The sequence below is a fragment of the Ylistrum balloti genome, unplaced genomic scaffold (assembly GCF_031769215.1).
Source record: "Ylistrum balloti isolate Yb309-2 unplaced genomic scaffold, AGI_CSIRO_Ybal_v1 Utg370556, whole genome shotgun sequence".
Taxonomy (NCBI): domain Eukaryota; kingdom Metazoa; phylum Mollusca; class Bivalvia; order Pectinida; family Pectinidae; genus Ylistrum; species Ylistrum balloti.
The window spans coordinates 233,427-249,142 of record NW_026782350.1 but is presented as its reverse complement, the minus strand read 5'-3'; the positions used below and the strand labels follow the sequence as shown (position 1 = coordinate 249,142).

At 34.9% G+C, this 15,716-nt stretch overlaps 2 protein-coding genes across 4 annotated transcripts; one reads left to right on the top strand and one right to left on the bottom strand.

The window, feature by feature from the left end:
• Nucleotides 1-229: 229 nt before the first annotated feature.
• Nucleotides 230-7,170, top strand: LOC132556263 (transcription initiation factor IIA subunit 2-like). The gene is made up of 4 exons (XM_060220645.1): nt 230-347; nt 2,258-2,362; nt 4,216-4,342; nt 4,827-7,170. The coding sequence occupies exons 1-4, from the start codon at nt 276-278 to the stop codon at nt 4,844-4,846; spliced, it is 324 nt and encodes a 107-aa protein (XP_060076628.1). The 5' UTR covers nt 230-275; the 3' UTR covers nt 4,847-7,170.
• Nucleotides 7,171-9,237: 2,067 nt separating this feature from the next.
• On the bottom strand, nt 9,238-13,889 carry LOC132556269 (sulfotransferase 1B1-like). 3 transcript variants are annotated; one of them, XM_060220653.1, is made up of 6 exons: nt 13,855-13,889; nt 13,400-13,613; nt 12,223-12,537; nt 11,731-11,834; nt 10,393-10,573; nt 9,238-9,542 (listed from the first exon to the last, which is right to left on the bottom strand). In XM_060220653.1, the coding sequence occupies exons 2-6, from the start codon at nt 13,587-13,589 to the stop codon at nt 9,430-9,432; spliced, it is 903 nt and encodes a 300-aa protein (XP_060076636.1). In that variant the 5' UTR covers nt 13,590-13,613; nt 13,855-13,889; the 3' UTR covers nt 9,238-9,429. The 3 variants fall into 3 exon arrangements, with proteins under 3 accessions (XP_060076636.1, XP_060076638.1, XP_060076637.1); XM_060220655.1 differs by having other exon boundaries at nt 12,364-12,537; XM_060220654.1 differs by lacking the exon at nt 13,855-13,889 and adding an exon at nt 13,740-13,749.
• Nucleotides 13,890-15,716: the final 1,827 nt, after the last annotated feature.

The following is a 15,716-nucleotide window of genomic DNA, read 5'->3' as shown; positions in this document are numbered from 1 at the left end:
GTGTCAAATAAACGCTTGATTGTCAAAAATAATGTTCATTCGTGTTATTATCTTTGTCGTATCGCACAAATTTTATTCATACAGGCCTTTTAATTTTAGTATAAAACATCACATAACGCCTTCGCGTTACAACATATCACATTTCTACTCATTTCGGGATAACCGGAAGTAGTGAAAAGTCATCATCAACAGTGCGTTTGGAAGCAAGGAACTTAGCACACACTTGTCAAGTGATATATGGTTTCATTCGATTGTGTATTCAGCGAAAATCCAACATGAGTTATCAACTTTACCGAAACACCACACTGGGGCATACACTACAGGAGAGTTTAGACGAACTCATACAGGTATATCCCTCGAAGTCACTTCGCTTTGCCGTTTTAAAATGAAAGAAACCAAAATTTTGTTTTGATGACTGGAGACATTGTCTGGAAAGTATGCTCATGCCATAGGCATAGTCCTGGACTGATGTAGACCAAAATTGTTGTCATAAATTTATCATTTCAGAGACAGAATTGTTTGGTCTAGGAATCGTCGATTTCGATCTTGCCTCAGAAAAATGATAATCATTCACTCTTGCAAAAATATAATCATCAATTTTGATACAACAGATCTGGATCAGTATGATGATGAAGAGTCGATGACGTAAATAAACAGATTGGTGTATTCGAAAAAAATACTGTAAAATCGCCCATTCACATTTTCAATTCAATATTTCGATATGCACTTTTATAAATCTAACTATAGTCGACATATATTCCACTCGGCTAGAGAGAATTAACCGTTAGTTTGATCGGATGAATATAAAATAGTAAGCCCGAGACCTTTGGGTGGAATCCTAGAAGTGTCCCGATAATAAATGATGACTATGGTTACAAATATTTTGATGTCTTTCTTTATATCTGTTTACATCAAATCATAGTGAAGCTTGTCTAATTGATTACCTGTATTGTGCAATCCATTTGGAGGTTGTGTCTGTGTGTATCTGTTTGTGTGTGTGCGTTTGTCGGGGGTGGGGGGGTGTTATACATACATAACTCATCTACAATGTCAACAAGCCCTGTGATCAAAGGAAAACAGTCTCTAAAGGAAGGCAATTTGATTGACAGTTTATTGTGGACCTTACGTCTACCTGTATTCGTCATCGGACGATGAAGTCATAGGACTAAAACTGAAAGTTTTAAAGAAATAAAAATGAAGATAAACAGTGGATAAATATGACCTGATTGACCCCTTATGTACATATGCTGTTACCTTAATAATCAGAGAATGTCACTTAAATTGTAAAGGAGCTGAAAAATGACAGCCAGACTGGGGTTGGAACTCAGGATCCTCTGAAATCTAACTGACTCTCAATCCAATAGAGCTAGCTGGTCATCAATGGTTGATCCAGTCCAGTCCCACTACAGAATTAAGTTCTTCTATTCACTGCCTTATTTTAGTGTGTTACACTTTATGTAGATTTCATAATTACTAATTGAAATAACTAAATATATATTTATTTACTTTGAATCTAGTTATTAAACATCCAAAACATGGAACATATGCAGGCTTCTGTCATTTCTAGTCATTATTGCAATTGTCATTGAGATTATTCTTACAATTTCTGAAACAAACAAAATTTCAATTTTCAAGTTTTTTCCTGTGCATGATCTTCATTGAAATTGAAAAGGATGTTTTTTTTTTTATAAGATTTAAGAACTGATAAATTGTAAATCATGAATAAATTTAACATACCTTGTTCAGCCATGTTGATGTTGGTAATTGTAAAATTTTCCTTGATACAGTCATCACTTATTGTCTGGTCAAACAGAACATTGCTGAAAGTCTGTAGTGCAATCATTATGAGACCTTTTTCTTAAGATAGAGTGCAAGTAACAAATGACAAATCTGAATTGTTTTTTTTTTTCAAATTTTGGCTTGAATTCTATGACTTGTAATCAGGTTTTAATCTACTTTCACATTTAAATCCCTTTAATTACAGTTGATGACACTGTCTGTTGACTTATTCTCCAATACCTGTAAGCTACAAAGTTTGAATTTTACATCCAGTGATCACAAACAGAAACACAAGAAAGGTCAAAGGTGCTGTGTCCTTCTGAAAACTGACACAATATCATATCATAAGGCATCATTAAGGATATAGCTCATTAATACTAGTTACAGTTTTAATTCTGAGGCTTGAAAAGGAATCAAATATTGGAGTTGTCTCCTCCTGTCACAGTTAATCCTGTACAATATTTTCTTTATTTTACAGTACGGGCAGATATCACCCCAGCTAGCCTTGAAGGTCCTGATCCAGTTTGACAAGGCGATCAACACTGCTCTAGCCAACCGTGTGAAGAACAGGATCACGGTGAAGGTGTGTGTTGGGTGTGTTGTGTAATAATGACAAATTCACCTGAAGGATAATTTATCTATGAGATATGTCATGATCAGTATCAGTAAGTTGTCCAGTCATTGATATATAAGGAAGTATTCTGAGGTCATTATGTTCCACATGAGTGGGTTGGTTTTACAACAATTCTTGTTGTAGTTTAGTATAACTGATATTTTCACTTTTTAAAAATTTTGCCATGATGTTGGAGTTTTTATATTACACATCAACAGGACAATTAAGAGTACTGTATCTCAATTTTGCACTGACTCTTTGTCTTTGTTTTTTATGCCCCCACCATTTATGGCTGGGGGCATATAGCGTTGCCCATGTCCGTCCGTCCCGTCCCGTCGTGTCCCAAATCAGTATATATCACCTAACAACTTCATTCGGACCTTTCACTATTATTTCACATGGGGGGTCGGGGGCATTCATGTCTTACAGACATTTTTTAGTTATATCAAAAACAAAACTAAAGCAATTTTGAAAATGGTTTCACCATTTTGCATTATCACTTGTTATAGAAGAATATATCAAAACCTTATTTGAGAAAATGTAGCAGAAATTGTGTTATATGAGTTGAAAATGAAAACTATTTTTTCACATTCAAACTGTTTTTAAAAATGGCTTTATTGTAATGTCATTATTTTTATATACAGCCATGTTGTTGTTGAATGGTCTCAAGTATAGGTATATGTTTGAGTTGAAAGTTGATTCTGAACATGTGGATTTGTATGAAAAAAATACATGGAACAATGTGAATGATAAGGTAAACTTGTCACAGTACTATGTCATGTTTTATAGTAAAAAGAACTGTTTGTGGAAAGTTATAGCCTGTAGCAAAGTTAGTTTAACTTACGGCCATACTCAGGTCAGTTCACTTGTTTATTTACAAGGGTCATAACTTAGTCATGCATGAGTGATCAGGGTACAGCGTTACTTCCTATTATGATTTTTTTTCTATCACACGTTTTAAGATTTGATTTAATAGTTGTGAAATTTTAAGTATTATTTTAGTATTAAATAATAAAATTCAAAATAGAAGCAATTTTTTTTTATAAAACTGTAAATAATAACAATGGAATAGTTTATACTCATACTGTAAAATTCACTATTTGTGTACAGCTGTAAAGTCATTTGATTTGGTACGGGATTTATACTCATTCATTCCATGGGTACTCATCATCCACAAATTGATTTGTCTACAAAGTGTTCACATTAGTATCATATTTATTCACAAAATCAAGTGTCCAGGAAACCCATCCACTCCCCCCCCCCCCATTTTTTTTTTTTTTTTAAAGCCCATGAAATTTGAACCCCACAAATAAATATGATTTTACAGAATACAAAGCCCTAAATATGGATGTCACTTAATTATATAAACCCAGTTTCACAATATTTTTCTGATAATATAAGTTCTGCAAGCAATAGAATCTTAGATTTGTGTCCATTTCAGGAGTTAATTATTTCTTAGACACGGGCATACCCATCAATAACATGAAAACTAAAAATATCTAGCTCGATAGTGTAATTCCATTATGTTATTATTTAAGTATCACATTACTACATGATGTACTCTATTTTTGATAAATCTCCAATTTGCCACCAAACTTTTTCACTTGATATTTTTAAGTTTATATTGAAATAAACTGGAGGCTCCAGCCCAAATCTGGAGACCTAACAGATTATGATATATCTATTTCATTTACTTAAAGTCATATATTATGGAATGGAATTTGATATGATATATAGATTGTCAGGTACAAACTTCTGTTGTTGTATTATCTGTAATAATATATTGTGTCAGCATAGTGTTAACAAAAATGATTTTTTTACAGGGAAAATTGAACACATACAGATTCTGTGACAATGTGTGGACCTTTGTACTGAATAACGTGGACTTCCGAGAAGTTCACGAATTCGCCAAAGTTGACAAAGTCAAAATTGTTGCCTGTGATGGAAAGAGTAAGTTTTTGGAAATTTTTAATTCTACCACCATCGAAGAACATTAAATTAAACAATAATGAAAAACAAAAACAAAAAAAAAGGAAGTCAGAACTTTTGTTTTCACTGACTTAATGGTCTATGATTGACTACAGTCTCCATAATAATAATTCTTTCACGTAAGAAAATTTTATTTGAAATTTTTCTAATACGTGCTGATAGGGATTTATGGATGTTATCCATGAAAATTACATTATTGTTATCTTGTCAGGATTTTATGGAAAATTGCCAGGAAAAATGGCAAAACCTGTCATTATCACAAACATTAAAATTTTTTTTTTATGTATGTATGACTAACACTTTGTAAACTTTCGTAATGTTGACTTTATTGAATACAAAATAGGTGTATTCAAAACCAACAAAGGGAGCTAACTCTTAAGTGACTTATCAACTTGGAACATGGTATATAGCCAAAGAGTTTTATTGAATATTATCCTATTTTCAGGTGCTGCTGGAGAACACTGAATGACTGCTGTGGAAATCTGTACAAGTGGATGGAAAGCTAGTGTAATAGTTGTGACTGAATCAAGTGTGTTAAATGGAAACAGAGCTATGAGTATGCAGAAGGGAGGCTACTCTTGGTGTGAGTGAAGGGAGATTATTTTAATGGTAAGAGTATGAATGATTATTATGACATCTAGGAGAAATGTGAGGACATGTGAATGGAGATCTGTGGGGATAAGTGAAGGGAGGCCACTCAAAGTGCAAGTAAAAAAACTACTCTTGATAGAGAGAAATCAAGATCAATTGGTGCAAGATGTTGTGATGAAGTCAAATTAGCGGAGTGAAAGCAGAAATGATTATTTTCAATTGTTTTCTAAACTTTCGAAGGCAAAATGAAAACTGCACTCGGATGTGTCGTGTTCATTATAGGCTGTAACAATAGATAGTACAATACACTGAAGGAATTGCTTTTGTTTGGTTTAACCCTTTAGGAACAAGATAGGATTCAAATTTTCAAAATCACAAGTTTATATTGTTGTAAGATCCATATCTGGGTTTTACATATCTGGGTTTTATATATCTGTGTTTTATATATACTTGGCTCACAATCAAGTATCCACATAATTTGTGTTTGAGACCAGCCTGTTGAAATAGTTTTCAATTCATTCAACATTACTTGAGATTGACCCTACATCATTGTGACCTGGTTGTTGAATTTTTTTAAGATGTGGTTCGTGAAAAAAATCAAGATATTGTAGTTTAACAATAGCTGTCATGTTATCAAAATATAATCCTGGTAAATGCTAATTTTTTATGTTGCTCGCAATTGGTTAGAGAGAACTTCTCTATAGCATATCTCATTGAGCGTAACACTTTTAAACCAGAGATCCAGGGTTCAAATCATAGCAGAAGCATTGTAGTGAATTCTGATCTCTGTTACCAGAAGCAAATCCTTAGAATTGATCTATTTGAGTCTGTATTTACTAAGGCCTTGTTAGGAAATGATGATGTTCTTGATCTCGTTTTAATCATGTTTGAAGTTTTCATCGGCCTCTGATTAACTCAGAACTTTTATCATTGATGTACTTTATCATTGCTGGACTTCAAACAGGGGAAAAAATGCTTTCTCTTAGAATAGCAATCGTTTCCTGGATTCCAGATATGGTTTTTAAGTTACAAGTTTTTTCTAAATGTTTCATAGCTTTAAAGGAAAAGAAAAAATGACAGTATGTTAAAAAATAATGATACAACGTACATCCCAGAAATGGCCACGAAATTGGAACAAATTTCTGAAAGAATTTACATGTGTTTGCCATAATTTGCAAATATTGTCAATTCAAGAAATTTTCTTGTAATGTCTTTTTTTTCAAATCTTCCAATGAATGAATGTCCAATCTTAATCCATTTGATTCGGTATAAGATATGGCACCAGATGGATGGATGAAAGCTTCTGTCAGTTTTATGTGTCAAGACCGTTACAGAAGATATCACTGATCATGTGTTTTAAGTGACTTCAGTAAAACAAAGGATGTTTAGGTGATTGTTGATGTTATTGTATGTATTCAGGGGTAAAGTTGTTCTCACTAAAAATCATGATGTCGTTAATTACAGTTCTGTAACATATATTAATGGGCTCATTTTTCACGGTTTTTATAAAAAAATTACTATTTCAAGAACACTTGATTCTTTGAATAGATGTGGTTCAATAAATCTATTTATACTAATTTAACAGTTCCTGGACTTCTGGATTATAAGTAGCAACAAATTCTACACATATAAATCCCCTCTGATAATAATTGATTTTACTATATTTATACAATGTTTTATGTTAAGTTTATCTTGGGTTTGTCAATTCATAAAGCACTTGTAAGTATGGACATTAGAACTCCATGATATACTGTATATATCTGGTACCTGATAATAAGCCAATGTCTGGTAATAAGCCCATGTCTGGTAAAATGTCAATGTCTGGTAATAAGCCCATGTCTGGTAATAAGCCTGTATCTTGTAATAAGTTCATGTCTTGTATAAAGGCAGTGTCTAGTAATCAGATCAATATTGTCTTGTAATAAGCCCATGTCTGGTAATAAGCCCATTCATTATAATAGGAAACTTGTTTTAATTAGATACTTGTGGTATTTAATGAGGAAAAAGGAAGTAAAAAAGTCTGAAATGTGAATCTTTGATGCTATGTGAAACGTTTTGTGACATTTATGTAGTACTGTATAACTGTAAAGTTTTGCTTTGTGGTATTAAAGATCTTTTTGGTGAAATTTGATCTAACATTTAGGTCAGTTTTCTGACCTATCACATTGATGTTGTATCAATAAAGTAATTTAATGTAATTACTATTTTTGTTATCAATTTACCATAATGTTGCAGTCATGGATTCTATATCTTTTGCATGGAGTGAAAGCAATGTATGTCTGTGTGATCACATATTTTAAAAAAAAAAATGTGTTATTAAGCAACAATAAGTGTTCTTGTAAAATTTTCAAATTACATTGAATCTGGAAAACATTGACATGGCATAAATTACCAACCCACAGTTGGTGTATTTGTATTGTAGTAACACAGGGACTTGGCATAAATTACCAACCCACAGTTCATGTATTTGTATTGTAGTGACACAGGGACTTGGCATAAATTACCAACCCACAGTTCATGTATTTGTATTGTAGTGACACAGGGACTTGGCATAAATTACCAACCCACAGTTCGTGTATTTGTATTGTAGTGACACAGGGACTTGGCATAAATTACCAACCCACAGTTCATGTATTTGTATTGTAGTGACACAGGGACTTGGCATAAATTACCAACCCACAGTTCATGTATTTGTATTGTAGTAACACAGGGACTTGGCATAAATTACCAACCCACAGTTCATGTATTTGTATTGTGACACAGGGACTTGGCATAAATTACAAACCCACAGTTCATGTATTTGTATTGTAGTGACACAGGGACTTGGCATAAATTACCAACCCACAGTTCATGTATTTGTATTGTAGTGACACAGGGACTTGGCATAAATTACCAACCCACAGTTCATGTATTTGTATTGTAGTGACACAGGGACTTGGCATAAATTACCAACCCACAGTTCATGTATTTGTATTGTAGTGACACAGGGACTTGGCATAAATTACCAACCCACAGTTCTATTGTAGTGACACAGGGACTTGTAAATTACCAACCCACAGTTTGTATTTGTATTGTCACAGGGACTTGGCTTTACCAACCCACAGTTCATTATTGGTATTGTCATCCCAGGGACTGACAAACGTTTGTGTATTTGTATTGTAGTGACAGTGTTCTGACAACCAGCATCCCCCTCTGAAGGGATGTAGCCCTATGTTGCAGAATAATTTCTATTAATCTATCTATTATATCTGGTCCATGTATATATGAATTTCAGTGACACAGGGACTTTGCATGACTTCCCAACCCAGGGTCAATAGACATGTATTACAGTGCCTGAAAAGATAGGAAAATGTAACTAGTGCAATAAAGCTCATATTGCTTTCATTCTATTACCAGGTTTGAGTTGGGATGGATTTGTAAGATCAGTTCAAACAATCCTGGTGCAAATTTTTTCTTTAACATTGTGTATACAGGTATTTTTTTTTTTCTGGAATAATTTATGTGCTCAGGAGAACACCTCTTATAACATTCACATCAAGTATGCAATACACAGTAAATAGAATGTTAAACTCAAATTGAATCTAGGCCAAAACATTAACGAAGTAAGGAGAACAAGACCAGGTGTTCTGAAAGAGTAAGAACATTTTCCTTCGTCAGCGACACCAGCCATGGAAGTCTTGATCATTCCAGTCAAAATAAGTAATGTCACGTTGCAGATTCAGAACGAGGTAAACAACAACTGAACTATTAAGCAAACTAACGAGCATCAAGCACATCATACTTCTTATCCTGAAGAAAATAGCATATTTCCTAACGAGATTATGACGTCAGTAAAACTTACACGTGATCTTCGTCAAGTTCACACTACACCAGTAAAATTGCTGATGACGTCAAATGACCTTCCGTGAATGATAAAATAGGTTTTCAGTCAATGTATTTGCAAGGTTTCTCGGTCGATAAACATCCAAGGTCATTTTGGACCGGGGGTCTTCTTGTAGTAGCTGGTCTTAACCTCACTGAACAACATATGTTAGGCCCACCGCATGCCATCCAGAGCAATAAGGTTAAGTGATTTACCGAAAGACACAGTCACGACAGTCCAGACAGGTCCATTTCTCATCCCACTGCGGAAGGGGGTGTCGAAACATACACATTCATCTTCACCTGAGGTGAGCATCAAGGCCTAGCTATGGCGGCCCCTAACACATCATTAACACATATATAACTTTCAACACATTTCTTTAATTTACTTAAGTTTCCGTGTATCAAATATTAAAGTATATAAATATTGTGTGGATATTGAACGTTTAGCTGTAAAATTTTATCTTAATGTATATTATAAAGTAATACTTCCGATATAAAGCCGTTTATGTTATATAACACAATGAGTCTCGGCGATTGGTTTTCTATATAAAATTAATATTGTAAATGTCTTTTGAAGTTATGATAACAATTAATCACGATGAAAATTTAAATGTGAGCTGTGTTTCTGCCATTCTTTCGTTGTAGACTTTGTCAAATTTTTCACTATCTGCCACTGTGAACCAGTTCTTCCAGTCCCCGACTTCTCCTGTTAACACGAAATACAGTATTATGTGTAAAGATTGTCTAGCTGGTACAATTCCAGCACCACATCGCCTTTACTGTGGAAAATAGATATACGGGCATACAATCACGGACCGATAGAATGACTCAAAAACAAAAACATAAAGTCAGCTGGCTTTCCGTATAACAGAGACAGACCGGGAAAAGAACCACGCCCACTTGTATCATCACCAGCACTTATATGACAATAGGACCAGACGAAAATCACCGCTCTTTGTACACTACAAAGACTGGGAATATGCATTTCTAAAACACAAATATTTCGTTATATCCTTTATTTACAAATATTTCGTTATTTCCTTTATTTACAAATATTTCGTTATATCCTTTATTTACAAATATTTCGTTATTTCCTTTATTTACAAATATTTCGTTATATCCTTTATTTACAAATATTTTGCTATATCCTTTATTTACGGCTGGTTTTTGTTATAGATTTATGATGGTGACCATGTGATGTTTTCCTTACAAAATTTGTGACATGAGATACACAAGTATTCACCTTTTCTATATAATATCTGAGATCCATCTCTACAAATATTTCGTTACATACTTTATTTACAAATATTTCGTTATATCCTTTATTTACAAATATTTCGCTATATCCTTTATTTACAAATATTTCGTTATATCCTTTATTTACAAATATTTCGTTACATCCTTTATTTACAAATATTTCGTTACATCCTTTATTTACAAATATTTCGTTACATCCTTTATTTACAAATATTTCGTTACATCCTTTATTTAAGGCTGGTTTTTGTTATAGATTTATGATGGTGACCATGTGATGTTTTCCTTACACAAGTATTCACCTTTTCTATATAATATCTGAGATCCATCTCTGGCGAAGGTTCTGAACCGTGGGTCGGGGTTCCTCCGCTTGTCTTCTACAGTCTGTGTAAACGAACATTTATCTGCAATCTTATCCAAAACATCCCTGTCAACTTTCTTTCCGAGAAAAATAGCAACTTTCTCAACTTCCCGACGAAGATTCTGAACAAAAGAAACAAGAAAAAAAAACCCGAAATGTCAAATAAAGTCTTAATTCACGCGCATATGACGAAACTAGGGTAACATATGAAATAAATATTGATTTACACACAGACCCCCGAAAATGTACAACGATAATAAAACGAGATGTTCCAGGCCGTAACCTTGTAGTTGGGGGACAATAATTCCCCAAGATTGGCCGTAACCTTGTAACTTGTGGACTCTCTATACTGGTGGACTATCAGTCCCCGAGGTTGGTCGTAACCTTGTACCTGGTAGACTATCAGTCCCCGAGGTTGGTCGTAACCTTGTACCTGGTAGACTATCAGTCCCCGAGGTTGGTCGTAACCTTGTACCTGGTAGACTATTAGTCCCCGAGGTTGAACGTAACCTTGTACCTGGTAGACTATCAGTCCCCGAGGTTGGTCGTAACCTTGTAACTTGTGGACTCTCTATACTGGTGGACTATCAGTCCCCGAGGTTGGTCGTAACCTTGTATCTTGTGGACTCTCTATACTGGTAGACTATCAGTTCCCGAGGTTGGTCGTAACCTTGTACCTGGTAGACTATCAGTCCCCGAGGTTGGTCGTAACCTTGTATCTGGTAGACTATCAGTTCCCAAGGTTGGTCGTAACCTTGTAAGTCCCCGAGGTTGGTCGTAACCTTGTATCTTGTGGACTCTCTATACTGGTGCACTATCAGTCCCTGAGGTTGGTCGTAACCTTGTACCTGGTAGACTATCAGTCCCCGAGGTTGGTCGTAACCTTGTACCTGGTAGACTATCAGTCCCCGAGGTTGGTCGTAACCTTGTACCTGGTAGACTATCAGTCCCCGAGGTTGGTCGTAACCTTGTACCTGGTAGACTATCAGTCCCCGAGGTTGACCGTAACCTTGTACCTGGTAGACTATCAGTCCCCGAGGTTGACCGTAACCTTGTACCTGGTAGACTATCAGTCCCCGAGGTTGACTTCGAGTTCTTCCTGCCTATGTGTAAACTGATGAATTAATCAATGGAAAGTCATGTCTAGTAAGAAATTCACTACATAACGAACACCTTGTATAAATAATTGAGATAAAGAGAACGACATGGGAATCTAAAATTTTAATGTTTATACTTTAATGTTATACTTTTAATGTTGATAAAAATAATTCATACTTACTGATTTCATATCTTCAAAATTTATCCATAAAAATGGTACTTCCGGTTTTGTCTTTGGAAATTGTTCCCAGGTTAAAACGCTACGGAACCAGGAATCGTAGGGCACTGTGTGATGAGAATCTACACGGATATCAGGGGGCAACAAATGCAATGGAAAGGTTATATTAAAAGATACAGAAAATAAATTAACTGATGTATCACTCTGGAAAATTTTACTGTCAGTGTGTCACTGATGGAACAATGGAAAAAGAACATGGCTTTAGCGAAACCCTTAACAATAGATACATTATCACGTGGACTTCTATAAGAATATATTTCATTATTGAAGTATTTGAAAATGTTATCATTTTCTGTAATTTCCTTTTTAAATATAGCGTTGAAAAGTAATGTAAGGTGTATTTCATTATACCTTACGTAATTATTTTGTTATGATCAAGACGAAAAAACAATTTATGATAAATTTGCCTCTATATCTAAATAGGTTCTGCCCTACCGTTCCCATTAAGGAACCTGTTCACGTAGGAATAACTGAACTCGCCATCGAACGCCGTTCCGGCTAGCTTCTTGACGAAACAGAAATGAGAAACTACAACATCCTTAGGGTTCCTGCTCATGTATATGACCTTGACCCGACCTTGATTTAGTTGCCATGGTAACCGGTCTATCGGTATATGTGTGATAAGTATCCTTGGTGACGGGGCGTTGTTTATGACGTCAATACTTTCTACATCCAGCCAGTATTGTTTGCGACAGTAAGATGTGTGGTCGTGTAATAACATGTATACAACTTCGTAAATCCAGTGTGTACCTGTAACCATAGCAACCGGATAATTAAACTGTCAAGAAAAAAATTTCAGATATGTGTACCATAATAAATATAAGCTTTATTTATTTTACGACAATTTCGAAACAATTTATTTCAACTAATCACCCGTGTTGGCCCGGATGCACGCGATTATTGTGGAAGGAAACCGGAGTACCCGGGAAAACCCGCAAATGGTTTGGCAGATGACCCCTAAGCTTTGCAAGTTCTTACCGGGAATCGAACCCCGGACACTGAGCTATGGGAAAGGCGAGTGCGATACTATTGCACCACCCGACCATCCATTGTACACCCACTCAATCAAAAATTAAAAGGTCTATAGCAAAAAAAATAAATGGAACAAGATCTGTCGTTTCTCTCCCATTCCATCAGACTATTGGTCTAAGTTAAAGTTATATACACCATGTGATCTGTTCTGGGTGCCGTGACCAGGACATCCGGGCCCCCGTAATGTAGGATTCTTCATTTGTTACGGTTATCATCATTGATAAGTTATATCTAAAATGTGAAAGTTTTAGGTAACTGTTAAATCTTAATGATTTGAAAAATAAAACATAGTATTAAGTGACTGTGACCGACTTTATCAGTTTATTGACAAGTGTGTTCAACTAATATATATATATACTTCGTTATATTGAATTCCGTTTTTCACTCAGAGAATGTGTTAGCAAGAGCTTTTGACATAAACATTTCAACTTTACCACTCCAATTCCTCACAGTGTACCCATCCCCCAACCCCCCGACTCTCCCTACAAAAAAAATGAAAAAAATAAAACAAGAAATCTTCCTGTTAAATATTACCTTATCATTAATGGTATGAATGACCCAAATTGACACATTTCTCTACCTGATTTTGGATATGACGTGATCAAAATATCATCGTCCCTCAGTTCCATGTCCCGGATGTGACGTAGATGATCAGGAACTTCATCCGTAAATTCATACGGATAATTAAAGCCGTCATACGGTTTCATTTTTAGCTCGAGTTCAGCCTTTCCTCTGTCCTGATTTTCATGTTGACCTTCCCGGTCCATCATGGCCGGTGTATTCTGAGACTGTAGCTATATATAAGCAAACAAATCGTTCGTGATTACAAAGTTTACAAGAATATTTTGGTTAAAAGTACCACCAAGACCATAGATATGAGATTTGAAAAGTGAGTGGTACAGGCCCTATCGACCACTTACTTTAAATTTAGGGATCCTTACACTCGCTTATAATCACTTTCAAGTCTAACATTTCCTTAGAAACCCCATCTGTAACAACAACACAATTTGATGATGTAGATCACATAATGTTTACCTGTTATCCGTGTTTACGTCCTCGTTCCGACTTTAACCCTCATGAACCCTGATGTATAACTAGCAGCACATCATCTACACGTTTATACCTTGTAAAGCTGTGTGTACTGATTGTCCTCGTTCTCACTGTTGATATATATATATAAATATACTGTACGGCTGTGTGTGCTGATTGTCCTCGTTCTCACTGTTGATATATATATATAAATATACTGTACGGCTGTGTGTACTGATCGTCCTCGTTCTCACTGTTGATATATATATATATATATAAATAAATACTGTACGGCTGTGTGTACTGATTGTCCTCGTTCTCACCGTTGATATATATATATATATATATATATACTGTACGGCTGTGTGTACTGATTGTCCTCGTTCTCACCGTTGATATATATATACTGTACGGCTGTGTGTACTGATTGTCCTCGTTCTCACCGTTGATATATATATATACTGTACGGCTGTGTGTACTGATTGTCCTCGTTCTATATATTATATATATATATATATATATATATATATATATATATATATACTGTACGGCTGTGTGTACTGATTGTCCTCGTTCTTACCGTTGATATATATATATATATATATATATATATATATACTATATGTGTGTACTGATTGTCCTCGTTCTGTGTATATATATATATATATATATGTATACTTGTGTGTACTGATTGTCCTCGTTCTCACTGTTGATATATATATATATATATATATATATATATATATATATATATACTGTACGGCTGTGTGTACTGATTGTCCTCGTTCTCACTGTTGATATATATATATAAATATACTGTACGGCTGTGTGTACTGATCGTCCTCGTTCTCACTGTTGATATATATATATATATATATATATATATATATATATATATATACTGTACGGCTGTGTGTACTGATTGTCCTCGTTCTCACTGTTGATATATATATATATATATATATATATATACTATGTGTGTATATTGTCCTCGTTCTCACTGTTGATATATATATATGTACGGCTGTGTGTGCTGATTGTCCTCGTTCTCACTGTTGATATATATATATATATATATATACTGTACGGCTGTGTGTACTGATTGTCCTCGTTCTCACTGTTGATATATATATATATATATGTACTGATTGTCCTCGTATCACTGTATATATATACTGTACGGCTGTGTGTACTGATTGTCCTCGTTCTCACCGTTGATATATATACTGTACGGCTGTGTGTACTGATTGTCCTCGTTCTCACTGTTGATATATATATATATGTGTGTACTGATTGTCCTCGTTCTCACTGTTGATATATATACTGTACGGCTGTGTGTACTGATTGTCCTCGTTCTCACTGTAGATATATATACTGTACGGCTGTGTGTACTGATTGTCCTCGTTCTCACTGTTGATATATATATATATATATATATATACTGTACGGCTGTGTGTACTGATTGTCCTCGTTCTCACCGTTGATATATATACTGTACGGCTGTGTGTACTGATTGTCCTCGTTCTCACTGTTGATATATATACTGTACGGCTGTGTGTACTGATTGTCCTCGTTCTCACTGTATATATACTGTACGGCTGTGTGTACTGATTGTCCTCGTTCTCACTGTTGATATATATACTGTACGGCTGTGTGTACTGATTGTCCTCGTTCTCACTGTTGATATATATACTGTACGGCTGTGTGTACTGGTTGTGTGTGTACCCTCGTTCTCACTGTATATATATATATATATATACTGTACTGTGTGTGTACTGATTGTCCTCGTTCTCACTGTAGATATATATACTACTGTTGTCCTCGTTCTGTATATATACTGTCTGTGTGTACTGATTGTCCTCGTTCTC